This window comes from Pogoniulus pusillus, chromosome 39 (genome assembly GCF_015220805.1).
Source record: "Pogoniulus pusillus isolate bPogPus1 chromosome 39, bPogPus1.pri, whole genome shotgun sequence".
NCBI lineage: Eukaryota > Metazoa > Chordata > Aves > Piciformes > Lybiidae > Pogoniulus > Pogoniulus pusillus.
Window position 1 is genome coordinate 6,168,608 of NC_087302.1, and position 27,439 is coordinate 6,196,046.

Sequence of the window (27,439 nt, forward strand, 5' to 3'; positions counted from 1 at the left end):
GAGCGGAGCGCCCCGGGGGTTAACCGCCGTGGCCTCGCCGACGGCCAGGAGCAGCGCTCGGCTCTGCCCGGGCCCCGAGATGCTGCGGGCTGGTCCAGCCGTGCTTTGTCACCCCGGGGCAGGGCTCAGCTCCCCCCTGCCTGGTGGCAGGACCACAAGCAGTGACCTTCACCCGTGGCCGTGCCGCTTTGCGGAGCAGCACAGGTTGGGGTGTTGGAAACCCTGAGCATGGATTTCTGACCAGAGCAGGAGCAGTTTTGTTCTGGCTGTGGTCTACAAGCAGTGTCTGGGCTGAGAGGAGATTGTGCACAAGGAGAAACTGGAAACTCCCTGCACATGAGGGGTATTGGCTTAGAAGGGACCCCAAAGATCATCCAGTTCCAAACCCCCTGCCACGGGCAGGGACACCTCCCACGTTGAGCCCAGGTTGCTCATGGCCTCATCCAGCTTGGCCTAGAGCACCTCCAGGGAGAGGGCATCCACAGCCTCCCTGGGCAACCTGTTCCAGAGTCTCCCCACCCTCGCTGGCAAGAATTTCTTCCTAATCTCCAGACTCACTCTCCCCTCTTCCAGCTCAAAGCCACTGTCCCTCCTCCCGTCACAGCCCTTGTCAAAACTCCCTCCCCAGCTCTCCTGTAGCCCCCTTCGGGTTCTGCAAGGCTGCTCTAAGGTCTCCCTGGAGCCTTCCCCAGGCTGAACAGCCTCAACTCTCTTAGCTCCAGCAGCTCGATGTCCTTATGCTGTCCCTGCTCTCCTTTCAGGGCAGGGTTTCCCCCCCTCTGTTATTGCTTGTCACCACAGGAGACCAAACAGATGGAGAGAAGAGCCAGGAAAAGAAAGCAGCACTTTGGTACTTCTACTTTGGTACATCAGGCTTTATAAGTGCACCAAATCAGGAAGGATTTGGGTTTTTTTCAGCGTGCCTCATTCCTATGTTTTTATCCTCAGCTCATGTGCAGGAGGTTGTTCAGCTGCTGAGGTCCCCTGCGATGGACCAGCTTTGCCCAAACCCTTCTGCAAGGGGTAAGAACTCGACAGGAGGGAGGAATCACACTTTGTGTGCTGAAATTTGGGGTGAGAAAACGAATTGCTTGCTTTCCCCTGGCCACTTGAGTCACGAGAGACAGGCTCTGCTTTTCCAAGGGAGAAGTAAAAACCCAGTCCTTTTTTTTTTGGGCAGCTGCTCGTAGGATTTGATTGGTTTGTGGGTGGCAATCAGCCTCGGTGCTTTTCAAAGCTGCCCCTTTGTGCCAGGCTGGGGAATTGGTGATCTGCCCTCTCACGTGTCTTTGGGAACCACTCCAAGGTCCTCCCAGCATCTCTTGTCTTAGTGCTCTCATTCCCTGTGCTTTTTGCTCGTTTCAGAGTTCCCATTTCCTAGCTGTTGAGGAAGCCTGAAGACTGCATCTCTTCTGGAGAAGGTTGGGGCAGTAATGTCCTACAGAAATGCCCTTATTAACAAATGAATCACTTCCAACAGGGGCAATGCTGTGATGGGAGTGGGATTCCAGCCAGGCTTTCCTTAGAGTCGGAGCCAACTCAGCTCTGCTATCATTTGCCTCTTCAGATCTGGATTTGTTGGCCAGCTGCTTCTTCCCCACAGTCCAGGCTCGGGCTCTGTCTGTCCCCAGCCTACCCAAGCATATCAAGGATCATATGGCAGGCCTGAAACAGCCAGGCAGTGGCAAAGAATTGAAGGGATGGCACCCTGGGGGGGGGGGAGTATAGGCTGGACTGCCACCCCCCAGCAGTTATTAGCAGAGCAGGGAATGACCTAACTTCCTTTTCCTGCCTGTGTCCCAGACATGGATCCGTGTCCAAGAACAGCCACAGTCTGAGTCCAGGTTTCTGTGCTGCTTGTGTGGCTCAAGACCTTTCTTTCCTTTCTGCCCCTGGTACCATGCTTTGCAATTTCTTGTACCCTCCCACTTCTGTATGGAGCAAAGCTGGAGGTGGGGAGAGTGAGGCTGGAGGTGAGGAGGAAGTTGTTGAGCAGGAGAGTGGTGAGAGCTTGGAATGGGTTGCCCAGGGAGGGGGTTGAGGCCCCATGGCTGGAGGTGTTTGAGGCCAGGCTGGATGAGGCTCTGGCCAGGCTGATCTAGGGTAGGGTGTCCCTGGGCATGGCAGGGGGGTTGGAACTGGCTGCTCCTTGTGCTCCCTTCCAACCCTGATTCTATGATTCTATAAAGTCAGAGGTGGGAACAGCTTCTTGTTTAGCCTGCAGCAGAGGAGGCTCAGGGAGCTCATTGCTGTCTGCAGCTCCCTGAAGGGAGGCTGTAGCCAAGTGGGGTTGGGCTCTGCTGCCAGGCACCCAGCAACAGAACAAGGGGACAAAGTCTCAAGCTGTGCCAGGGCAGGTCTAGGCTGGATGTGAGGAGGAAGTTGTTGTCAGAGAGAGTGATTGGCATTGGAATGGGCTGCCCAGGGAGGTGGTGGAGTGGCTGTGGCTGGAGGTCTTCAAGAAAGGACTGGATGAGGCACTTAGTGCCATGGTCTGGTTGGTTGGGCAGGGCTGGGTGCTAGGTTGGGCTGGCTGAGCTTGGAGCTCTCTTCCAACCTGCTTGATTCTATGATTCTATTCTTTCCCTGCAGTGTGGCACCAAAGCTAACATCACAGCAGCTCCTCCTGGCCCTTGTAATACATGGCCTGGGTGGGAGCTGGAAAGTGATTGTGAGCTTAACTCTCCCAAGCCAGCCTTGAACAAGGATGTTTTGGGGCATTCAGGAGGGAATAGGCTAAAAGTGGGCATCAGGAGAGCATAACTGATGTTCTCCTGGGCTTACCACATGGACTGCTGGTGAGCACTGTGGCTTGGGCACCTGGAGAAACTGCATGGAATTAAGCCAGGGGTTTCCCCAGGGCCAGGATTGCTCTTCCTGATGGTTTGTTTACAATACTGAAGGGTTGTTTTTCAAACCCTATTGTTCCTGGACCTGTTTTAACTGTTGCTTTTCACAGAGCTTTGACTAATCCGATTCGGAGAGACACAAAAGATACACAGGAGGTTGTTCTAAAGCATCATTGGAACGAGCTGCCCAGGGAGGTGCTGGAGTCACCAACCCTGGATGTGTTTGAAAGTCGTTTGGATGTGGTGCTTGGGAATATGGTTTAGGCTGAACTTTGTAGAGTAGGAACTGTTTGACTTGGTGACCCTGAGGGGCTTTTTTTCGGCTCAACAAGGCCAAATGCAGAGTCCTGTGCCTGGGGAAGAAGAATAAACTGCAGCAGTCCAGGCTGGGAGGTGACTGCTGGAGAGCAGCCCCAAGGAGAGGGAGCTGGGAGTGCTGGGGGAGAGCATCCATGGCACAGCAATGTGCCCTGGGGGCCAGGAGGCCAATGGGGTCCTGGGGGGCATTAAGCAGAGTGTGTCCAGCAGATCAAGGGAGGTTCTCCTCCCCCTCTACTCTGCCCTGCTGGGACCTCATCTTGAGTACTGCCTTCAGGTTTGGGCTGCCCAGTTGAAGAGGGACAGGGATCTGCTGGAGAGAGTCCAAGGGAAGGCTATGAGGATGATGAGGGGACTGGAGCACTGCCTGAGGAGGAGATGCTGAGGGACCTGGGGCTATTTAGTCTGGAGAAGAGAAGACTGAGAGGGGATTGAATCAATGTTCATAACTATCTGAGGGCTGGGGGCCAGCAGGGGGGGACAGGCTCTGCTCACTGCTCCCTGGGATAGGACAAGCAGCAATGGATGGAAGCTGCAGCACAGGAGGTTCCAGCTCAACACAAGGGGGAACTTCTTGCCTGGAAGGGTCCCAGAGCCCTGGCACAGGCTGCCCAGAGAGGTTGTGGAGTCTCCTTGTGTGGAGCCTTCCCAGGTCTGTCTGGATGTGTTCCTGTGTGATCTGTGTTAGATAGAGGCAGGGGGGTTGGACTCGATGATCCCTTTGGGTCCCTTCCAACCCCTGACATCCTCTGATCCTGTGATGCTTTTCTAACCTGAACGTTTCTGTGGTTCCATCACCAGATCTAAGCTGAACAACCTTCATTTCCCAGCACATCTAGCATGCTGGAGGCCAGCTGCAAGTGGACATGGCAAGTGGCAGATGCTGTGTCCCAGAAAGCTCCTGGAACACTTGCAAGACACTGAACTGTGTGATCTGCTGGCAGCTGAACAGGGATAGCAAAGTTTTTAGCCTCTTTAGGGTCATCTTTTTGATCCTCTTTTCAGCCTCCAGGTCTGCTCCTGTCCCATGAGGCTGATAAAGCAGTTCAGGAACACAGCATAAAGAACAGACCAGAATATTAATGTGCTCCAAACTCCTGGGGACTTAAAAGAGAAGAGAAAAAAAAAAATCTGCTGTTCTCAAGTAGGATTTCCCCCTACTAAGCAACATTTTAGTCTTCCACTTAGGTTCAAAGCAGCATCTCCACTTCCACGGTGGGCCCTGAGCTCCTTCCGCTCTGCTGCGGTGCAAGCCATGAGCAGATGGTGCAGTGCAGTGGAAACAATCAGGTCTGCAAGAACACAGAGAGCTGAGGATACAACACCCTTAAGCAGGAGGGGAAAAAATGAAAGGGAGGGGAAAGCTGCATGGTTTATTTCAGGATAAAATGAAAAAAAAAAAAACAAACTGAGATCCTTGGGCTAAAAACAACAAAAAACCCCAAGTCAGCCCAGGCTGAGCCTTCACAGGGTCACAGAAGGGTTTAGGTTGGAAGGGATCTCAAAGCTCAGCCAGTTCCAAGGCCTATGGCAGGGGATAGTTCCCACTAGAAGAGGTTGCTCAAGGACTCATCCAAGCTGGCTTTGACCACCTCCCTGGGCAACCTGTGCCAGTGTCTCAGCATCCTTAACCTGTGCCAGTGTCTCAGCACCCTCAACCTGTGCCAGTGTCTCACCACTCTTAACCTGTGCCAATGTCTCACCACCCTCAACCTGTGCCAGTGTCTCACCACTCTTAACCTGTGCCAATGTCTCACCACCCTCAACCTGTGCCAGTGTCTCACCACTCTTAACCTGTGCCAATGTCTCACCACCCTTAACCTGTGCCAATGTCTCACCACCCTTAACCTGTGCCAGTGTCTCACCACCCTCACTGCAAACAACTCCTTCCCAACATCCACTTTCAATCTCCCCTCTGCCACTTCAAACCCATTCCTCCTCCTCCTCCTCTCGTTCCAAGACCTTGTCAATAGTCCCTCCCCAGCCTTCCTGTAGCCCCTTTCAGATCTTGGAAGGCTCCTACAAGCTCTCCTCAAAGCCTTCTCTTCTCCAGGCTGCAGAGCCTCAACTCTCTCAGCCTGTCCTCAGAGCAGAGCTGCTGCAGCCCTCTGAGCATCTTCATGGCCCAGCTCTGGACTTGCTCTAACAGTTCCACATCCTTCTTGTATTGGAGGCTCCAGAACAGGCTTCTGAGTGGTGTATCCCACTGGCATCAAGTGCCTCGTTCCTGCACCCATCCCTGCACAGCTGAAGGCTTATCTCCTTTGTTGTCTTTCAGCTCACTGATCTGGTTTCTCAGGGCTTGCACATGACTCTTCTTTGCTGGCCTCACAAGCGTGGTGATTGCTGAATTCATTCCTGCTTCAGCTGGGTTGGTTTTTAGTCTTTGACTTTCTTGCACACTGCAGGCAAACCTTTCAGAGAATCTCCTTCCCACTGAAGTGACCTGAATTGCATTCCCTTTGTTTGAATTCATTGGGGCATAAACATCCAACCCAAATAGGTAAGGATGTGAGGGCAAAACTTTTCCTGCTGGTTTTGTATTTGTGCAGCAAGAGATTCAAAGCACCCCTGAAAATGTGACCATTGCTTCCATTAAGCCTCATTTATTGTCTCTGCTCTCTGCATTTGTGGCCTCTAAAAGATCCTGACCTGCCCCCAGCTCAAAAGTAAAACTTCTGACTCTGCTCCAGCCAAATTCCAGCTCCTGGCATTCCTCTGTTTGCACTGGAGGGCCAGGAATAAGAACCCAGATAGGGAAATACCTTAAAGGGACCTACAGGCAGGCTGGGGAGAGACAGTTTAGGAGGGTTTGTGGGGATGGGATGAGAAGCAATGGTTTGAAACTGGAGCAGGGGAGATTTAGGTTGGACATCAGGAGGAAGTTCTGCACAGTAAGGGGGACAGAAGACTGGAACAGGTTGCTGATGGATGTGATTGAGAGCCCATAGAATCAATTAGTTCTTCTCACAGAGAGTGACTGGCACTGGGATGGGCTGCCCAGGGAGGTGGTGGAGTCACTGTCTCTGGAGGTGTTTAAGAGGAGACTGGATGGGGCACTCAGTGCCATGAGTTAGTTAATTAGAAACCATTAGGTGATAGCTTGGACTTGATGATCTTGAAGGTCTTTTCCAATCTGCTTAATTCTGTGATTCAGTGAAAAGGCCTCCAAGCTCCCCCAGCCCAACCTAGCACCCAGCCCTGCCCAACCAACCAGACCATGGCACTAAGTGCCCCAGCCAGGCTTGGCTTCAACACCTCCAGCCACAGCCACTCCACCACCTCCCTGGGCAGCCCATTCCAATGGCAAATCGCTCCCTGGAGACAACGAAGATCAGACTGGATGTGTCCCTGGGCAACCTGATGTGGTTGGGGGTGTCCCTGCTGAGTGCAGGGGGCTTGGACAAGATGAGCTTTGAGGGTCCTTTCCAAGCTGAGGCAGTCTGAAATCCTTGTGCATTCCCTGTGCTGTCTTGTGCTAAAGAACATTGGATTACAGCTTGGCTGGCTGCATTTTGGTGACCCAGATCCTGTTCCTATGAGCTGAAAAATAATTTAGCAAATTGTGGTATAAAAATACAGCCAAGATTAAAATGGGCTGAGGTTTGTTTATCTGGAGGCAAAAGGCAGAAGTGAGCTGCTGGCGTTTCTCACTGGTGTGCTGGAAATAGCTGCTCTGAGCTGCTGCCCTGAGCTCTGCTCGCTTGTTTGATCTGCAGCTGCAGCTGCACATTGAGCTGCTCTGCCCTGGTGAGGCCACAGAGAATCAGAGAATGAAGCAGGTTGGAAGAGAGCTCCAAGCTCAGCCAGCCCAACCTAGCACCCAGCCCTGCCCAACCAACCAGACCATGGCACTAAGTGCCCCAGCCAGGCTTGGCTGCAACACCTCCAGCCACAGCCACTCCACCACCTCCCTGGGCAGCCCATTCCAATGCCAATCACTCTCTCTGACAACAACTTCCTCCTCACATCCAGCCTAGACCTGCCCTGGCACAACTCCAGGCTGTGTCCCCTTCTTCTGTTGCTGGGTGCCTGGCAGCAGAGCCCAACCCCACCTGGCTACAGCCTCCCTGCAGGCAGCTGCAGGCAGCAATGAGCTCTGCCCTGAGCCTCCTCTGCTGCAGGCTGCACCCCCCCCAGCTCCCTCAGCCTCTCCTCACAGGGCTGTGCTCCAGGCCCCTCCCCAGCCTTGCTGCCCTTCTCCAAACACCTTCCAGCACCTCAACATCTCTCTTGAGCTGAGGAGCCCAGAATTGGACACAGCACTCCAGGTGTGGCCTGAGCAGTGCTGAGCACAGGGGCACAAGTGTCCTGCTGCCCACACTGCTCCTGAGCCAGCCCAGGATGCCATTGGCTCTGCTGCCCACCTGGGCACTGCTGCCTCCTCTGCAGCTCCTCTCTCCCAGCACCCCCAGCTCCCTCTCTGCCTGCCTGCTCTCAGCCACTCTGGCCCCAGCCTGTGGTGTTGCTTGGGGTTGTTGTGGCCAAAGTGTAGAACCCTGCACTTGGCCTTTTTCAGTCTCATCCCATTGGCCCCTGCCCACCCATGCAGCCTGGCCAGGTCCCTCTGCAGGGCTCTGCTACCCTCCATCAGCTCCACAGCTGCTCCTAGCTTGGTGTCATAACCTGGAGCACTGAGTCCAGTTCTGGGCTTCTCAGTTCAAGAGGGACAGGGACTTGCTGCAGAGGGTGCAGCAAAGGGCTACAAAGATGCTGAGGGGAATGGAACAGCTCTGTGAGGAGGAAAGGCTGAGAGAATTTTTTGGGGGGATTACTCTGGAGCAGAGAAGGCTGAGGAGGGGTCTGATCAATGCTGATCAATATCTAATATCTCTCTGGAGATATTCAAGAGCCACCTGGATGTGTTCCTGTGTGATCTGCTCTGGGTGATCCTGCTCTGGCAGGGGGTGCTGGACCAGCTGAGCTTTGGAGATCCCTTCCAGCCCCTGCCACTCTGTGACTCTATGATTCTTCTGACTCCTGCTGAAGGACATGGCTGAAGAGGAACCAAACCCTTTCAGCAGAAGGGCACTGCAATGAGGGCACTGTGAGATCATCATCATCATCATCATCATCATCATCATCATCATTTATAACAACTCTGTGCTTGAGGCTTGCTGGAAGAAATCTTGGCCTTTGCCAATTACTGAAGCAACAAAGAAGGTTCTGCTGCCCCAGAGAGATGCTGCTGGTTGGGAATTTGCCATCCAGCTTCCCCCTTCAAAGGGAGATGGTTGGGTAGGGTGTCTGGGGTCAGGGTGTTGGTGGTGGATGTGAAGTCAGTGTCTGTGGCAGTATCAATGGCCCTTTCTCTGGGCTGTGCCTTACTGCCCAGAGAGCAAAGAGAGTTGCCATGGCAGTGTCAACACAAACCAGGCTCCCAGGAGTGAGTCACACGTGCTGCAGAGGAGGGAGAATGTTCACTGTCTTCATCTCAGCACATCTGGGAGAGGAGGATGAGATTGTCTCACTTGAAAAGTATTTTATGACTACTGTGTAAAGCAGAGCTTGTTCTGAGTAATTCCTCCTCTGGGCAGAGAGGAAAGGCAAATCCTCCAAAGCTAAAGGGATGAGGCAGGTGCTTGTGTACAGCAGCAGTGTTCAAACCTGCCATGACTGTTCTTAAAAGCTGTGCACAACCCAACAGCTCTGGAAGCCAACACACATGGTAGAATCACAGAATAGCTTAGGTTGGAAGGGACCTCAGAGATCCCTGAGTGGGGAATGGCTGAGAGCAGCCCTGAGGAACAGGCCCTGGAGGTCTGGACTGATGCAAAGCTCAACAGGAGCCTGCAGTGTGAGTGCAGCCCAGACACAACCCTGTGCTGGGCTGCAGCAAGAGCAGTGTGGGCAGCAGGGCAAGGGAGGGGATTCTGCCCCTTGCCTCTGCTCTCCTCACACCCCACCTGGAGTCCTCTGTGCAGTTCTGGAGCCCCCAGCACAAGCAGGACATGGAAGTGTTGGAGCCAGTCCAGAGGAGGCCACCAAGATGCTGAGAGGGCTGCAGCAGCTCTGCTGTGAGGACAGGCTGAGAGAGTTGGGGCTGTGCAGCCTGGAGAAGAGAAGGCTTGGAGGAGACCTTGGAGTGGCCTTGCAGGATCTGAAGGGGGCTGCAGGAGGGCTGTGGAGGGACTACTGCAAGGTCTGGGAATGAGAGGAGGAGGAGCAGGAATGGGTTTGAAGTGGCAGAGTGGAGATTGAAAATGGATGTTAGGCAGAAGTTGTTTGCAGTGAGGGTGGTGAGACACTGGCACAGGTTGCCCAGGCAGGTTGTGGAGCACAGCCTCCCTGGAGGTGTTCAAGGCCAGGTTGGATGAGTCCTTGAGTGACCTGTTCTAGTGGGAGGTGTCCCTGCCTATGGCAGGAGGTTGGCACTGGCTGAGCTTTGAGCTCCCTTCCAACCTAAACCATTCCATGATTCCATGATCATCTCCTCCAACCTCCCTGCCAGTGGCAGAGAAGCCTCCCAACTAGACTTGGTTGCTCAAGACCTCATCCAACTCGACCTTGAACACCTCCAGGCAGGAGGCATCCACAAACCTCCCTGGGCAGCCTATTCCAGAGCCTCACCACACCTCAGGAGGAGGTCTTCTCCACTTCTCTTCCTCACACAAATCCTTTCCCAGGACCTCTTTTGCCTGCAGAGTCTCCACATGAATTGCCAAGGTCTCCCAAGGCTGCCAAGAGCAGGAATGCTTCCTTTGGCTCTGGCTGCAAGCAAAAGCACAGCAATGTGCTGCTGGAGCTGCAGATTGCTCTGGGCTGGGCTGACAATGTGAATGTCACCCACGTGAATTCAGCACTTGAGAGTCACTGAAGTAGAATGAGGCCTGGAGGGTGAGGGTTGCTATTTCTAGACTGACTCACAGAGGGTTTAAAACAGAGGCAGCATCACTGGCAGTTGAGATCTTCTCTGGGAGTAAGGGTCTAGGAGAAAAAAAACCTTCCATGAGATCAGCTGAGAGAGCTGCAGGAGCTGTGGGCACCTGTGGGACACAAGTGCTGTGCCAGCACTGTGAGCAGGGCTCTGACAGAGCCTGACTGCAACTGCTGCCAAATCCCCACCTCCTGTGCCATCAGCAGTGCTCAGCTGGGCTTGAGACCCACCAAGCCATGGCAGCACATCAGCCACAGCAGAGCCCACTGGAGGCCCTCTGGTACCCTTCCCAAGCTCATGTTCTTCCAGAGGCTCCCTTCCCTTCATTAGTGATCCCATGGAAGTTTATACCCAGGTTCATTTGTGCCCATTTTACTCTTTAGTGGCTTTGGAAGGATTCTAAAAGCATTCCAGCCCCTGTGTTTGCCCAAACTGGCTGAATCTGCTCAGGGCTCCACACCTGATGGACCTGCCAAGCTGACACTTGGACCACCTGATGGTGTCAGAGCACAGAGCAGTCAGTTGTTGAATCCTGCATCCATCAGCAAGGCTGAGAAGCCCCAGTGGAGCAAGCAAGAGAGGAGCAAGGTAGGAGAGGTGGCAAAGCACAAAGCATGACACTGAAGGGGCACCTGGGCCTCCTGCACCTCCTGGGGCTGCAGACATACTGCAGCTGGCACAACCTTGCTCTGAGGTGGCTCAGCAAGCTCCACCTCTGCCTTGCCCCAGCTTGGACAAGGGAGTCTGGAGAGCTGCTGAGCTCCACACCTCAAATACAGTGCAGCAGGTCCAGGGAAGGGCAGCAAAGCTGGGAAGGGTCTGGAGAACAGGGCTGGGGAGGAGCAGCTGAGGGAGCTGGGGGGGGGTTAGTGTGGAGAAAAGGAGGCTGAGGACAGACTTCATCACAGCCCCACCAGTAAGGACCAAAAGCAGAGGCAGAGGAGCAACCAATCTGCCAAGGGGGTGGTGGAGACACTGAGATGGTTTGGGAGCCATCCCTCCAGCATCAGAGGGAAAAGGAAATGCCCCCAAAGAGCAGCAGCAGCCTGAATGAAGGGGAGGTGTCTGAATGTCTCATTAACAGCATGCCACAGAGGGAAATGTCTGTCTCCAGACCTGCATCCACCTCAGGGGAGACAAGGAATAGGTGGAGGGGGGGAAGACAAGGAGCAGTTGATTGTGGTGGTTGGTGTGGGCTGTTCTCTGCCCTTCCCCCATGGGAACAGTCACTTCTGACTGCTCTTCCTTGTCTGTTTGAATCACATCAATTTAAAAGGGTTGCAGGAGGCTGCATTTAATCAAAGGTTTGCTGTGTCCAGGTGTCTTTGTCTGTTTCCCTTCCCAGATTTAGCCAGAGGTAATTATCACATGGTGGAGATTCGTTGCCCCTTGAGGACCAAGGAGAAGATCCACTTCAAAATGAAAACATAATTGGAGCTAAGAGAACTGTGTGTAGAAGGCTGTCCTGTTACCTCTGCTCTGGGCCACACTTCCTCTCCCTACCATCTGCTCTGCCTTGGAGCGACTCCAGAGGAGGCCACAAAGATGACCCAAGGGCTGGAGCAGCTCTGCTGTGAGCACAGGCTGAGGGAGCTGGGGGATGCAGCCTGGAGAGGAGAAGACTCCAGGGGGACCTCAGAGCTGCCTGCCAATAGCTGAAGGTATCCTATAGGAAGGCTGCAGAGAGACTTTTCCTCAGGGTGTCTGGAGGCAGGACAAGAGGGAAAGGGAGCTGGGGGTGATGGTAGAGAGGAGCTGAAGAGGAGGCAGCAGTGCCCAGGTGGGCAGCAGAGCCAATGGCATCCTGGGCTGGCTCAGGAGCAGTGTGGGCAGCAGGACAAAGGAGGTTCTTGTGCCCCTGTGCTCAGCACTGCTCAGGCCACACCTGCAGTGCTGTGTCCAGTTCTGGGCTCCTCCATTCAAGAGAGATGTTGAGATGCTGGAAGGTGTTTGGAGAAGGGCAGCAAGGCTGGGGAGGGGCCTGGAGCACAGCCCTGGGAGGAGAGGCTGAGGGAGCTGGGGGGGTGCAGCCTGCAGCAGAGGAGGCTCAGGGCAGAGCTCACTGCTGCCTGCAGCTGCCTGCAGGGAGGCTGTAGCCAGGTGGGGTTGGGCTCTGCTGCCAGGCAAGCAGCAGCCAAAGAAGAAGGGGACCCAGGCTGAAGCTGTGCCAGGGCAGGTCTAGGGTGGATGTTGTTAGGAAGTTGTTGTCAGAGAGAGTGATTGGCACTGGAATGGGCTGCCCAGGGAGGTGGTGGAGTGGCTGTGGCTGGAGGTGTTGCAGCCAAGCCTGGCTGGGGCACTTAGTGCCATGGTCTGGTTGGTTGGGCAGGGCTGGGTGCTAGGTTGGGCTGGCTGAGCTTGGAGCTCTCTGCCAACCTGCTTCATTCTCTGACTCTCACCGTTCCACCTCCCCTGGTTTGCTTTTATCCTCTCTGATGACAGCAGATCGAAGCTTCTGTGCTGTTCACCAGAGTGCTGACCCAGACTCGCCTGAATTTGGTGCTGTTCACCAGGCAGAGCCACAGACCTGCCAAAGGCAAAGAGTCACAGAACAGAATCACAGAAGCAGTCAGGGCTGGAAGGGACCACAAGGAGCAGCCTGCTCCAAACCCCTCTGCCATGGGCAGGGACACCTCACACTAGAGCAGGCTGCACACAGCCTCATCCAGCCTGGCCTTAAGCACCTCCAGGGATGAGGCTTCCACCACCTCCCTGCGTCTGTCGCTCTCCACCCGCAGCGCTGCCGCCGCACGAACATCACCGGGAACGCTTCCTGCGCGGCTGCGAGCGCCGACTGAGCCCCGCAGCAGGGAGCCGCAGCCGCAGCCGCAGGCACAAACAGACGATAAGGGCTCAAGCAGGTACAGACAACCGAAAATCCGAGGAACCGTCCCGAGGAGCCCCGGGACAGCCTCGCAACCATCGGCTCTGCCCTCCCAGCCCCGGCCGGCGCCTCACGGAGCCCTCCCGGCCCCGGCAGCGCTGGTGTCGCCCCCTAGCGGCGCTGGTGTCTCCCCCTAGCGGCGCTAGTGTCGCCTCCTAGCAGCGCTGGTGTCTCCCCCTAGCGGCGCTGGTGTCGCCCCCTAGCAGCGCTGGTGTCTCCCCCTAGCGGCGCTGGTGTCGCCCCCTAGCAGCGCTGGTGTCTCCCCCTAGCGGCGCTAGTGTCGCCCCCTAGCAGCGCTGGTGTCTCCCCCTAGCGGCGCTAGTGTAGCCCCCTAGCGGCGCTGGTGTCGCCCCCTAGCGGCGCTGGTGTCTCCCCCTAGCGGCGCTGGTGTCTCCCCCTAGCGGCGCTGGTGTCGCCCCCTAGCGGCGCTACTGTCGGCCCCGGCAGCGCTGGTGTCTCCCCCTAGCGGCGCTACTGTCGGCCCCGGCAGCGCTGGTGTCTCCCCCTGGCGGCGCTACTGTCGGCCCCTAGCGGCGCTGGTGTCTTCCCCTGGCGGCGCTACTGTCGGCCCCTAGCAGCGCTGGTGTCGCCCCCTAGCGGCGTCCCCCTGGCGGCACGGCACGGCGAGCGGCGCGGATGGGATGAGTGCGCCTGCGTGGCGCGGTTAAATGCGTCATCGCCAGGCGCCGCCTTCCGCCGCCGCTGCCGTGCCGCTCGAAGATGGAGGCTGCCTCGGGCTCGCCGCCGCCGAGCGAGTGCCGGTACCGCACTCGCGATGTGCTGATCCCCGGCGGCCCGGCCGACTTCGGCTCGCTGCTGCTGTCGGAGCCGGTGCTGGCTGGGCTGGAGGCAGCCGGGTTCCACAGGCCGTCGCCGGTGCAGCTGAAGGCCATCCCGCTGGGCCGCTGCGGGCTGGGTGAGCGGAGCGGGCCGGGCCGGGCCGGGCCGGGGCGAGGGGGGCGTTCCGCGGCCTCCGGTGACCTCTGTGGCGTCTCTTCGCAGACCTCATTGTACAGGCCAAGTCGGGCACCGGCAAGACCTGCGTGTTCGCTGCCATCGCCCTGGACGCGGTGCTGCTGGAGAGCGGCGCCACGCAGGTGAGTGCGCCCCGGGCCGCGGCGTGCGGGGGGAGCTGAGCTGTGTGAGGGAGAGTCAGGTTTGCGCTTGGGGAGACGATAGTGCTGCCTCTGAGGTGTAATACGTGGAACCATCGTGACTCGAGGCAGGGCTGTTGGGGTTTGGGAGTCACCTGCCCCCCCTCAGTGAATGCATAGAGGCACAGAGTGGGTTAGGCTGGAAGGGAGCTCAAAGCTCAGCCAGTGCCAAGCCCTGCCATAGGCAGGGACACCTCCCACTAGAACAGGTTGCTCAAGGCCTCATCCAGCCTGGCCTTGAACATCTCCAGGGAGGTTGTGGAGCACAGAAGCACCCAATGTGATCAAAGGTCACAACCTCCCTGGGCAACCTGTGCCAGTGTCTCACCACCCTCACAGCAAACAACTTCTGCCTAACATCCACTTTCAATCTCCACTCTGCCACTTCAAACCCATTCCTCCTCCTTCTCCTGTTATGCCAAGACCTTGTCAATAGTCCCTCCCCAGCCCTCCTGCAGCCCCCTTCAGATCCTGCAAGGCCACTCCAAGGTCTCCTCCAAGCCTTCTCTTCTCCAGGCTGCAGAGCCCCAACTCTCTCAGCCTGTCCTCAGAGCAGAGCTGCTGCAGCCCTCTGAGCATCTTGGTGGCCTCCTCTGGACTGGCTCCAACACTTCCATGTCCTGCTTGTGCTGGGGGCTCCAGAACTGCCCCCAGGACTGCAGGTGGGGTGTGAGGAGAGCAGAGCCAAGGGGCAGAATCCCCTCCCTTGCCCTGTGCCCACACTGCTCTTGCTGCACCCAGCACAGGGTTGTGTCTGGGCTGCACTCCCACTGCAGGCTCCTGTTGAGCTTTGCATCACCCCAGGGCCTGTTCCTCAGGGCTGCTCCCAGTGATTTTCCCCCCAGACTAGACTCAGTTGGCTGGAAGTTAAGGGATGAAGCTTTATGTTCACAGCTTAGCACAATATGGGAGTGAATAATTATCACAAACATTTACAGGTTTATATATAAAGATATAAGTTAAAAGCAGCACAGAAACACAAGACCCCTCCCAGCAGTCATAGTGCCCAGGAGGGGCTCCCAACCACCTTTACACTTTCTTTCTGCCCCCCAGCTCTTATCTCAGAGTCTGCCTTAGATGCAAGGTGAGCTTGAAGGAGTTAGAAGCAGAATGATTAGCTGGGTTGCACAGATCTAAGCAGGGCAGCAGAAGCCCAGGGAGAAAACACAGAATCATAGAATCAACCAGGTTGGAAGAGACCTCCAAGATCATCCAGTCCAGACACTGGCTCTGACAGAAAGAGACTCTCTGTCTTAGCTGTGTTTGTGTCCTTGCTTTTACATGTCTCAGCTAACCTAGGAGTGAAGCAGACATCACCATTGTTTTCTTTTCACAGCCTATCACCTAATTTTTCCTCATTAAAACATTCCAGTTAGCCTCAAACCAGCCCAGCTGTACTGCTCAGAACCATTGCACAGCTTTCAAGTTTAACCCCTGACCCTCAACAGATTCTGATCTTGGCTCCCACACGAGAGATTGCTGTGCAGATCCATGCTGTGATCACGACCATTGGCATCAAGATGGAAGGTTTGGAATGCCATGTCTTCATTGGAGGCACTCCTCTGAACCAGGACAAAGCCAGGCTGAAGAAGTGCCACATAGCAGTTGGCTCCCCAGGTATGAGTGGGCTTTGTTGTGCTTCAGAAGCTACTGTGTGATGCTTCACAGTACAGTGATTGGTGCTGTCGGGGTCTGGGTTGGTTCTCCTCACACCCCACCTGCAGTCCTGGGAGCAGTTCTGGAGCCCCCAGCACAAGCAGGACATGGAAGTGTTGGAGCCAGTCCAGAGGAGGCCACCAAGATGCTGAGAGGGCTGCAGCAGCTCTGCCGTGAACACAGGCTGAGAGAGTTGGGGCTGTGCAGCCTGGAGAAGTCTTGGAGGAGACCTTGGAGTGTCCTTGCAGGATCTGAAGGGGACTCCAGGAGGGCTGGGGAGGGACTATTGACAAGGGCTGGGAGTGAGAGGAGGATGAGGAGGAATGGGTTTGAAGTGGCAGAGGGGAGATTGAAAGTGGATGTTAGGAAGAAGTTTGCAGTGAGGGTGGTGAGACACTGGCACAGGTTGCCCAGGGAGGTTGTGAAGCACAGAAGCACCCAATGTGATCTTTGATTACATTGGGTGCTTCTGTGCTCCACAACTTCCCTGGAGGTGTTCAAGGCCAGGCTGGATGAGTCCTTGAGCAACCTGTTCTAGTGGGAGGTGTCCCTGCCTATGTCAGGAGGTTGGAACTGGCTGAGCTTTGAGTTCCCTTCCAACCTAACCCATTCCATGCTTTGATTTATCGGTAGCGAGGGGAATGCTTGCAGCACTTAGACCTGGTGTGTTGGGTGAGAGATTATTCCAGAAACACCTTCCTAGGAAGCTTTCTTGCATTGTGTTGTAAAAACAAAGATAGAATTCATCATTCCAACTTCACAATTAAGATTTTCAAAGCTTCTTTGAATGTTTTTTGTTCATGTGAAGGTCGAATCAAGCAGCTGATAGAGTTGGACTACTTGAATACATCCAGCATCCGGCTCTTTATCCTTGATGAAGCAGACAAGCTTCTGGAAGAAGGCAGCTTTCAAGAGCAAATCAAGTGAGGAGGAAAAATCTTGATCTCATCTACTTAGCCATCAGATAAATATTTGTTAATCATTGCCCTTTCCTTGTGTCCCAGTTGGATTTACTCTTCGCTGCCAGTCAACAAACAGATGCTTGCTGTCTCAGCTACTTACCCTGAGTCCTTGGCTAATGCCTTGACCAGGTACATGAGAGAGCCAACATTTGTGAGGTTGAACCCCACTGACCCAAGTCTCCTTGGTAAGTAGGAGTTCATTTCTAGTGAAGAGTTGGCTTGAGCTGCACTGAGTCTGTGCTGGCAGCAGCATGGCTCTGAGCCTGTTTTTATGGAGCCCTTTCTTCTGATGGTTTTCTGTTTTGGTGTTCCCCTCAGGGCTGAAGCAGTATTACAAAATTGTGAATTCCCATCCCCTTCCCCATAAAACATTTGAGGAGAAAACTCAGCACCTTCAAGAGCTGTTCAGCAAGATTCCTTTTAACCAAGCCTTGGTCTTCTCAAACTTACACAGCAGGTAATAAATGTGAAGTAAAAGCTGTGAAGAGCATGCTCAGAAGGGGTGGTTGTCAGGGCCTGTCGAGGATGGACTTGCACAGCAAGTTCTGCGTGGGCCAGCAATGTGCCCTTGTGGCCAAGAGAGCCATTGCCATCCTGGGGGGCATCAGGAAAAGTGTGGCCAGCAGGGCTAGGGAGGCTCTTCTCCCCCTATTCTCTGCCCTGGTGAAACCACACCTGGAATGCTGTGTCCAGTTTTGGGCTCCCCAGTTCAGGAGAGACAGGGACCTGCTGGAGAGTGTCGAATGGAGAGCCAGGAGGATGATGTGGGGACTTGAGCATCTCCCCTATGGAGAGAGACTGAGAGCTTTGGGGCTGATTAGTCTGGAGAAGAGGAGGCTGAGAGGAGATCTGATCAGTGTACACTGCGAGAGCCTGGCATGGGTTGCCCAGGGAGGTGGTTGAGGCCCCATCCCCAGAGGTGTTTAAGGCCAGGCTGGATGAGGCTGTGGCCAGCCTGGTCTAGGGTAGGGTGTCCCTGCCCGTGGCAGGAGGGTTGGAACTGGCTGATCCTTGTGGCCCTTTCCAGCCCTGTCTGATTCTGTGAAATGTCTGAGGGGGATGCTGAGTGCCTGGGGCCAAGCTCTTTTGGATGGTCAGCAGCAGTAAGCCAAGGAGCAGCAGCTACAAACTGGACCAGAGAAGGTTTTACCTCAACATGAAGAGAAACTATTCTTTAGAGTGAGGGTGACAGAGTCCTGGAGCAGGCTGCCCAGAGAGGTTGTGGAGTCTCCTGCTCTGGAGACTTTCCAAACCTGCCTGGATGCATTCCTGTGTGAACTACCCTGGGGGGTGCTGCCTTGGCAGGGAGGTTGGACTGGATCTCTGGAGGTCCCTTTCCAACCTCTAAGGTTCTGTGATTCTCCAAGGTCTCAGGGCAGTTTGCACACTCCACATCTGAGGAATAAAGGAGTACTTTAGCATGAAGTCAACTCAGGCACTGTTCAGAGCACAGTGAGGCCTGATGTCCTCTTCTCCTCTTCCATCTATGAGGCACCTGTTGTGGACATGAAGTGACACTTTGGGGCTGTAGCCCATGGCTGTGTAGAGCAGGCTGTTGTTAAGATCTGCCCATGGGGCTTTAGAGCTGCAGGTTTGTTTCCAGCTTTCATGTTGTGTCTTCTGTCAGGGCTCAACATCTGGCTGAGATCCTGACATCCAGAGGCTTTCCTGCTGAGTGCATTTCAGGTAAAGCTATTCCAAACTGTCTGTGTTCAGATTGTGCATAAGTGGTGACCTAAATAAGAAGATTAATATTGACTCTTGGTTTGCATTGCCTCTGGTGAAGTAACCAAGAACAGCATTTGAGTCTTTGTGGGTCTTTAGGGTCTGAGGATTGATGAACTTCTCTGCTTTCACATTTATTTGTGAGTTCTTTTTATGCTTCTAGGCAACATGAATCAGAACCAACGACTTGATGCCATGGCTAAACTGAAGCAGTTCCACTGCAGAGTTCTGATTTCCACAGACTTGGTGAGTCAGTCTTTCACCTGATGCTATGAGGACAGGCTGAGGGAGCTGGGGTTATTCAGCCTGGAGAAGAGAAGGCTTCTGGGAGACCTTAGAGCAGCCTTCCAGTACCTAAAGAAGGCTGCAGAGGGACTGTTTGCTAAGGGAGGACAGGACAAGGGGCAATGGTTGGAGATTGGAGAAGAGGTTTAGAATGGATGTAAGGAACAAGTTCTGCACCATGAGTGTAGTGGAATCCTGGACACATTGCCCAGGGAGGTAGTTGAGGCCACATCCCTGGAGATACTCAAGGTCAGGCTTGATGAGGCTCTGAGCAACCTGATTTGGTGGAGCATCCTTGGGGATGGGTCCTGTTGGGGGGGGTAGGCATTGACAGGATGAGGGACAAGAGTTTGAAATGAGAAGAGCAGATATAGATTGGATGTGAGGACCAAGTTCTGTGCTAGGAAGGTGCTAGAACACTGCAACAGGTTGCCCAGGGAGGTAGTTGAGGCTCCATCCCTGGAGATATTCAGGGTGAGCAGCCTGGTCTAGTGGAGGATGTCCCTGCTGACTGCAGGAGGGTTGGATTGACTGACCTTTGGCTGTCTCTTCCAACCCAAACCATCCTCTGTGTTGTATCGATTTAGAGGCTTATTCACCCACTCAGTTTTCTGTCCCTTTCTCTTCTTTGTTCTCCAGACTTCTCGTGGCATTGATGCTGAGAAGGTGAATCTGGTGATCAACCTGGATGTGCCTCTGGACTGGGAAACCTACATGCATCGTATTGGCAGGGCTGGGCGCTTTGGTAAGGGCTGTCCTGGGGAGTTCTGGAGCTTGCCTCCTCCTCCCTGGCCCTCTTGGGGTAACCACACTTCTGCTGTGTGTCACAGGAACTTTAGGCCTCTCTGTGACCTTCTGCTGCCGTGGAGAGGAGGAAAACATGATGATGAAGATCGCTCAGAAGTGTAATCTTCAGCTTCTCCCTCTGCCAGGTATGCTCTGTCCAGGGAATGCAGCTGCTTTTGCTGGTGGTTTTCTGTTCTTCAGACCTGCAGACAAGGCCCCAGGGACCTGATGTGATTTCTGTGCTGGAGTTGGATTTTGGTCCAGCTTCTTACTCCATGCTAGGGACTGCTTCTGTAACTGTTACAGATGTAGGAAGTGACTCAAGGCACTGAGTGCCATGGTCTGGTTGACTGGATAGGGCTGGGGAATAGGTTGGACTGGATGATCTTGGAGGTCTCTTCCAACCTGGTTGATTCTATGATTCATGATTCAAGTGAGCTTAGTGCATGGCTGTGGGTATGAGAGGAGCTCTGCATCCAGTTGGTGCTTCAGCACCTAGACAACTCCATAAATTTCCAGTGTAGAGCCTCTCTCAAGCTGTAGGGGAAGAAAGGACTAAGATTTGCTACCTTTGCTTTGCCAGAAGCTGCTCTGCTGGCAGTGTAGCATTTGTCTTCTGGCAATAGTTCCTTTTTCCAGCTGTTGAATTGGGATATGAGAAATAGGGGACAGTGAAAACCTGGAGAAGGTGCAGTGCTGGTTGTCTTCATCAGCTTTTTGCTGTCTTCCATGAAGAAAGTGGTTTGGCTTTGGTGGTCTCTCAGCACTTGAAGGGGTCAGGTTGTAGCTCTAACTAAACTTGCCTGACATCTTTGCTACAGTTATGCAAAGCTTCACTTTGATACTTGAGTTTCAGAGGGGAGGATGCACTGAACCGAGTGCCTGCTTTGTTTCCCTTTTGTGCAGAGCCCATCCCTCCTGGACTGATGGATCACCTGGAAGCTGGGGAGGTAGAAGTCAAGCCTGTTACACAAATGTGTGCTTCAGTGACTTCTGACACTGTGTGCCTTCCACCAAAGGAACCAGTACTGCAGAAGAGCTCTTCAGAGGCACCTCAGCCTGATTCTGATCGTGCAGGGGCTAATTGGAAGCCAGAAAAGCCACTGAAACAGAATAAAAAGTGCACAAATCCTGCAAAGAGAGAAAAAAGGAGTGGGAAGCCCCAGACTTCCAGCTGTGGCATGGAGCAGAGGAGTAGAATCAGATCTGGCTCTGGAGCAGATGGACCCCAAAACGCTCAAGCTGCAGATGAGGAGACCTTGAAAAAGAACCTTCCTAGAATCCCATGCTTGTCATCTTTCAAAACCCAACCAAGCAGTCCCTGGAGCTTCTCGGGGTTTGTTGAGGACTATGAGTATTTCATCAAAGAAGGGCTGGAGAGAGAGGTTGAAATAGTAAGAAGTTACTCAGGCCCAGGGGAGCAAGGGGAGCTCCCCAGAAATGGTGATTCGGAGTGGCAAGAGAGGGAGTGCAGTACAGAGGTGGTGGTGAATGGTGCTGTGTCTGCTGACAGTGACAGCTTGGACAGTTCCAGGACATCCTTCAGCAGCGTGGAGAACAGTTTCTGCTCTGAGGCCCTTTCAGACACAGGGGAGAGGAATGCATCTCCCACAGCACAGAGGGCTCAGGCAGGCTTCTATCCTACAGCAGAGAAGCCTCAGGAGCCATCACGAGCCCCAAAGCAAAATCAAGTGAGGAAGAAAGTTGAGAGACAAAATGGCAAAGCAAAGAAAAACCATTCCCACCACTCCCAGCAAGCCCCCAGGCCTTCCACTAGACAAAGGGAGGACAACTCCTGGGATGATGGTGGCTCCTGTGAGGATTTGAGCTACAAAAGCTACTGGAAGTCTTACTACCAGGCATGGCAAAGCTACTGTGCTGCGGTGGCTCACTACAGGAGGAGTTACAGACAGCTCAGCTGTTTGAATGCCTACCACTTCAACAATGTCTACCTTCAGGAGCTGCTCAAAAGTGGTGATTGATGTGCTGACACTGAGCATGTACCTGGTTGGCACAAGGAAGGGCTGTGGAACCAGAACTGCCAGTCCACAAGTACCCTGCCAGAGAGATGCTGGTTAGGGCTGAAGGCAGATGGCTTTTTCCTAAGCCCACTGTGTCTAAAGCAATGTTTCTCATGCATTCCAGTGGTGATGTTGCAAGTGGTTGTTAATAAAGGCAGTGAAAGGCCACAGGGTGGTCAGTTGCAGTGTTTACAACCCAGAGTGAAAAGAGGAAGAGTAAAGGCAGGCACTCAGTGTAAGAAGACAGAGAGGAAATAGAAACCAACCCCACTTTTATTTCCTTGATTTGTCTATTGTGGGACTTTGGAGTGAAGATGAAGTCACCCAAGGGTCTAGTCTGGAGTTGGAGATCATTCCATAACTCTAAACACCAGCCACTGGCTAGACAGCAGAGTGAATCCTACCTCTCAAGGCCTCTATTGCTAATTGAAATGCAGTTAATTAACATCCCATCAATAACATTTCTATAGCTGGGTGTGTGGTGGCAAGCTGTGCAGTGGAAGGATGCTTTAATTATGAAGAGAATAGGAAGCAATCATCTTTGGCCTGGCCCTCTGGGTGCAGCAATATCAAACCTGCCACACTTACAGGAAAGATTTAATTAGAAGTGGCTGCTGAGACTAATTGGTGGTTCCTGTTTGGCTCACACTGCCTTGCCTGGAGCTGTCCTGAAGCAGGTAAAGATGAGAGTCTTTGCTGGCTTAGGGTATGGGTTCTGGGATGGTGGAGTGGTAGCTTTGAAACTTCAGCCTCTAGCTCTGTCTGGGGTCAGAGAGATGAGTTTCTTCATCAGGGTGTCTTTGCTTTCTCAGCTCACCTGAGCAGGCACAGTCTGCTGGTTTCTTGGTTGTTTTTTTTCCTCTCCTGAGCTTTCTGCCTCTGCTCTGAGCTGCATTTCCAAGGTGACTTGCATCCTTAGTTTCAAGTGGATGCTTGGTTGCTCCCTTTACAGCAGCTTCCAACTTCATAGTGAGCAGTATCCCATGCTTTGACTTGGCTTCACAAATCCTTTCCTGCCAGATTCCCCTCTGCAAGCATTATGGTGTCCCGGGCAGCACTTCCCACCTTACTGGGGAGTGGCAGCTGTGAACTGAATGACAAAATGTTAGGGGCTGGAAGGGGCCTCCAGAAGTTGAGCCCAACCCCTGTGCCTAAGCAGGGTCACCCAGGGCAGGTCACCCAGGAACACATCCCAGGTGGGTTTTGAAGGTCTCCAGAGATGGAGACTCCACAACCTCTCTGGGCAGCCTGCTCCAGGCCTCCATCACCCTCGCTGTGCAGAACTGCCTCCTTGTGCTGAGCTGGAACTTCCTGGGCTGCAGCTTGTACCCATAGGCAGGGCACCATGGCAGAAGCCTGGCAGCTTTATCTTGCTGTTCACCCCTCAGATGTTGTAGACGTTGATGAGGTCCCCACAGTCTTCTCTTCTGCAGCTCCCAGGGCTCTGTCTTCTCTCAACTGTGCAGGAGAGTTGTGAGGTTGATTTAGGTCACGAGCTCAGGGTTGGTGAGCAGAGATGCTGCTCTGGCTTGGTGTCCCCACTGCTAGGGCAGTGGTGGCCTCTGGTGGGTGCCAGCTTCTAAGGCAGGAGAGAAATGGGCTGCCAGCTGTGCTGGGCCAATTTGCTCACTGCAGCAACTTTAATTTGTGCTTCAAGCACTTTGAAAAGTTTCTGGGCCTGGAGAGTGGTGGTGAATGGAGCCACATCCAGCTGGCACCAGTGGTGTGCCCCAGGGATCAGTGCTGGGCACAGTCCTGTTCAATGTCTTTATTGATGATCTGGACCAGGGGATTGAGTCCAGCATCAGTAAGTTTGCAGATGGCACCAAGCTAGGAGCAGCTGTGGAGCTGCTGGAGGGTAGCAGAGCCCTGCAGAGGGACCTGGCCAGGCTGGATGGGTGGGCAGAGGCCAAGGGGATGAGACTGAACAAGGCCAAGTGCAGGGTTCTACACTTTGGCCAAAATGACCCCAAGCAGCACTACAGGCTGGGGCCAGAGTGGCTGAGAGCAGGCAGGCAGAGAGGGAGCTGGGGATGCTGGGAGAGAGGAGCTGCAGAGGAGGCAGCAGTGCCCAGGTGGGCAGCAGAGCCAATGGCATCCTGGGCTGGCTGAGGAGCAGTGTGGGCAGCAGGACAAGGGAGGTTCTTGTGCCCCTGTGCTCAGCACTGCTCAGGCCACCTCTGGAGTGCTGTGTCCAGTTCTGGGCTCCTGAATTGCAGAGAGATGTTGAGGTGCTGGAAGGTGTCCAGAGAAGGGCAACAAGGCTGGGGAGGGGCCTGGAGCACAGCCCTGGGAGGAGAGGCTGAGGGAGCTGGGGGGGTGCAGCCTGCAGCAGAGGAGGCTCAGGGCAGAGCTCATTGCTGCCTGCAGCTGCCTGCAGGGAGGCTGTAGCCAGGTGGGGTTGGGCTCTGCTGCCAGATGAGCAACAACAGAAGGGGACACAGCCTCAAGTTGTGCCAGGGCAGGTTCAGTTTGGATGTTAGGAGGAAGTTGTTGGCAGAGAGAGTGATTGGCACTGGAATGGGCTGCCCAGGGAGGTGGTGGAGTGGCCGTGGCTGGAGGTGTTGCAGCCAAGCCTGGCTGGGGCACTTAGTGCCATGGTCTGGTTGGTTGGGCAGGGCTGGGTGCTAGGTTGGGCTGGCTGAGCTTGGAGCTCTCTTCCAACCTGCTTCATTCTATGATTGTATTGTGTGATTCTTTCTGATGTAGTTAGGATGAGCTCAGCTCTATTTTGTGGGAACAAAAGGAGATGCTGTCTGCAACACTGAGGCCTAAATGGGGATCCTGAGAAGAGACTTGAAAGCAAGCCCTGAGCTGTGCTCTCTGGCTCATGAATTCCTCAGCAGGAGGAGTTTTTCTGTAGTTTTTTTGTTCCCTGCCCTACTCTGAGTCCCAGTTTGGGGCTTCACCTGAACTTGAGCTGTGTGGCTTGCAAAGGGGCTGACAATGTGAATTTTGTTTCCAAGGTGTTTTTTGGCTGCAGCTCTTAGTTTTCAAAAGGAGGCTGCTGTAGAAGATGCACTTGGAGAGGTACATTAGTAGGAGGTGTCCCTACCCATGGCAGGGGGTTAGATCTGGATGATCTTTAAGGTCCCTTCCAACCCAAACCATTCTGATTATTGCTCTCCTCTAATATCTGTGCTTTTGAGCAGCTCTGCTGTGAGGACAGGCTGAGGGAGCTGGGGTTGTGCAGCCTGGAGAAGAGAAGGCTCCAGGGAGGCCTTAAAGCAGTCTTCCTGTGGCTGAAAAGGGCTACAAGAAGGCTGCAGGAGGACTGTTTGCAACTGTCTGCAGGGACAAAATGAGGGCAGTGGTTTGAGATGAGAGAAGAGTTTGGGTTGGAAAGGATTTCCAAAGCTCATCCAGCCCAACCCCCTCCCTTGCAATCAGGGATCTCCTCCACCAAATCAGGTTGCTCACAGCCTTCCCAGCCTCACTTTGAAGATCTCCAGGGATGATGCAGCCTCAACTGCCTCCCTGGGCAACCTGTTTCAGTGTTCCAGCACCCTCCTGGTGCAGAACTTGTTCCTCACATCCAACCTAAATCTGCTCTTCTCCAATTTCAAACCATTGCCTTTATCCATCCTACCCCAGAGCAGCCTCAAGATTCCCTTTAAATGCACCTTGAGTAGCTTAGGCCAACTCCCCAAAATCCTCCAAACCAATAAAGCACCTCCCAGAAGGTTGCATCAGAAGAAATCTCCAGCATCCTGTTGGTATTTGTGGCACATACTCTGTTTAATCCAGATTGGATACATCAGGTACAGCAGTGGCACAAGACTCAATACTGTAAATGATAGTACAAGTTTCAACATATGCACTACAATTCCAAAAGAAGACAACAGGAAAACTTGGTTCTTCTAGAAAGTTGTTCTCAACTGAAGCTACCTGCAGTTGTATCCAGTACATGTTGTATCTGTCCTCTGATGTTGGTAAGCAAAGCCCATTGAGAGTATGAAAATAGAAAAGAATCAGGTCGAGAGCCTCTCTTAACATAGAACCTCTGCAGAAAACACCTCACTGCCCTCTCGAAACCAGACCATCACACGCCTGCTGGAAGAGATTCCTTGGGCTGAGGAGCCTGTGGGAGCTCCCAGTTGGCACTGGGATGGGAGTTGGGTGATCACCTTCTTGCCCCACAGCTGTGTGAGGCCTGGGAGTGGTGCTAGTTGGAACCGGAGTGCAAGGGGACGAGCAGACGGACGCACACACTGAGAGCAGGACTCAGGCAGGGCTTTGCACCAGCTCTCTGCCACCTGGGCTTTTGGCTGCTTCCACCTCGAGTCTTCCTGGCACAGGCTGTGCATTCTGAGCATGAGCAGCAGAACTTTTGCTGGAGTGCTTTCTCCAGAGTTCCCTCTGGTGCCCTAGCAGGGGTGGTCAGGAATTGAGCTTCGTTTTGGGAAAGAGGAGGTATTAAATTCTCCAGGGCTTGTGTAGTGGGCAAAGAGAGGTGAAATGACTTCTTTGAGGTCATTCAGGGATTCAGCCAGACAACCAGGGGTACAACACAGCTTCCTGATGCTCAGTTTCCTAGCTCTAACCAGCCTGCACACTGCCTGCTGCTTGCCTTTGAAGGTCTGGAAAGTTAAATCCACTGTAATGAGTGTTTGTGGCATCATTAAGCCTACAACCTTGAGCTCTGAAGTCACCTGCTTAGGGCAGTTGCCTGAAGTGTTGGAATAAAAACCAAAAGTGGTTTAAAAAACAAATCAAATCAGTTTAGATGCATTTGAGTGGTGAATTTATGTGGCAGAGGTCTGAAAATCTAAGGGCAGCACTGGATTCCCCTACCCTGGGGACTCAACTGGACAGGGTGCTGGGCCAGCTCCTTTCAACCTAGAAACGTTGGCCCAGGTGACCCCCTGGGGGGCTCTTCCAACCTGGAGTTCTGTGACTATTCACCTAACTTAAAGCAGAATCAAATCTTGAGTTGGAACTCGACTATGGAAGTGACATGGGGGGGGAAAAAGAAATGATGGCAGGATCTGAGGGCTGCTGTGCACTGTCTATGAGAGGTGGCTCTTAATTGACTGAACTTTGTGACACAGAAAAGATCCAGCAGGTTTACAGCCTCTCCACTTGGTAAAGCAAAAGATGTGCAGACATTGCTCAGTCTCATTCCACATTGCTCTGTTTCACTTCCATGCCCAGCCCTGAAGCTGCCTGCTCTCTAGAGTTGATGAATGCAGCCCAAGTGTGTTAGCAGCCTGCCTGGGGTTCAACAAGCAGCAGTGAGTCAGTGTTAGTGCTTCTGGCCAGCTGGAAAGGAGCACTTCTCAATCAATTCAACAATTCCCCTCTTAAAGCCTAAAGTCTTTAGGTTACTTTTCCCCCAGCTCACTCTTTAGCCACAGTTGTTTGACAGACAAAAAGCAGGTTTGGGGATAAGAATTTGCTGTAGGGAAGTTTTCTGTTCCCCTCATGCTTGCAGGCAGCTGATGTACAGCGTGGAAAGGAGAATAATTGTTATTGTGGCAGTGAGAGAGGGGAAAATGAGGAGAGAATTCGGGCTGAAGGGAAGGATCCTTGGTGTTGAGATCAAGTAGCCTGGAATAAACTCTCCAAGGAAGCAGAAAGAGTCCTTCCCTGGGAGAATTTCCTATCTGCTCTCCAAGGAGCAGTGCAGTGAAGGAACTGGTGGGCAGAGGGTGGATGGCATTGTTTAATGTGCTCTTGATGTACCAAGATGTGCTGCCTGTGGCCCCTTTCTGAGTGTCCTTAAGATTTTTGAAGGAAGAATGGAAGCAAAGCATGGATCTTAGGGTAGTTGGAGGTCTAAAGCCTAGGTATGAAAGGGATTTCTCCTCATTCTTTGTCATCTGGCTGTGATTCCTTCTATTAGTAGCCTGGTGCCAGGTGAGAAGAGAGCAAATCTATTAATATGCTGAGAAGGTGTAAACAAAATTCCCCCTCCTTGGA

General features: G+C 53.6%; 1 protein-coding gene across 1 annotated transcript; it reads left to right on the forward strand.

Annotated features, from left to right (window-relative positions):
• Window positions 1–13,631: 13,631 nt before the first annotated feature.
• Window positions 13,632–21,685, forward strand: DDX20 (DEAD-box helicase 20). The gene is made up of 11 exons (XM_064173727.1): window positions 13,632–13,844; window positions 13,931–14,025; window positions 15,531–15,699; window positions 16,547–16,661; window positions 16,743–16,885; window positions 17,019–17,157; window positions 18,328–18,386; window positions 18,589–18,671; window positions 19,350–19,455; window positions 19,541–19,642; window positions 20,403–21,685. Exons 1-11 carry the CDS (start codon window positions 13,649–13,651, stop codon window positions 21,476–21,478), a joined length of 2,283 nt encoding a protein of 760 aa, XP_064029797.1. The 5' UTR covers window positions 13,632–13,648; the 3' UTR covers window positions 21,479–21,685.
• The last annotated feature ends 5,754 nt before the right edge of the window (window positions 21,686–27,439 follow it).

Coding starts and splice junctions, on each gene's coding strand:
- DDX20 (XM_064173727.1), top strand. CDS start 13,649: ATGGAGGCTGCCTCGGGCTCGCCGCCGCCGAGCGAGTGCCGGTACCGC. Junction 13,845..13,930: donor GCTGGGCCGCTGCGGGCTGG/GTGAGCGGAGCG, acceptor GTCTCTTCGCAG/ACCTCATTGTACAGGCCAAG. Junction 14,026..15,530: donor TGGAGAGCGGCGCCACGCAG/GTGAGTGCGCCC, acceptor GACCCTCAACAG/ATTCTGATCTTGGCTCCCAC.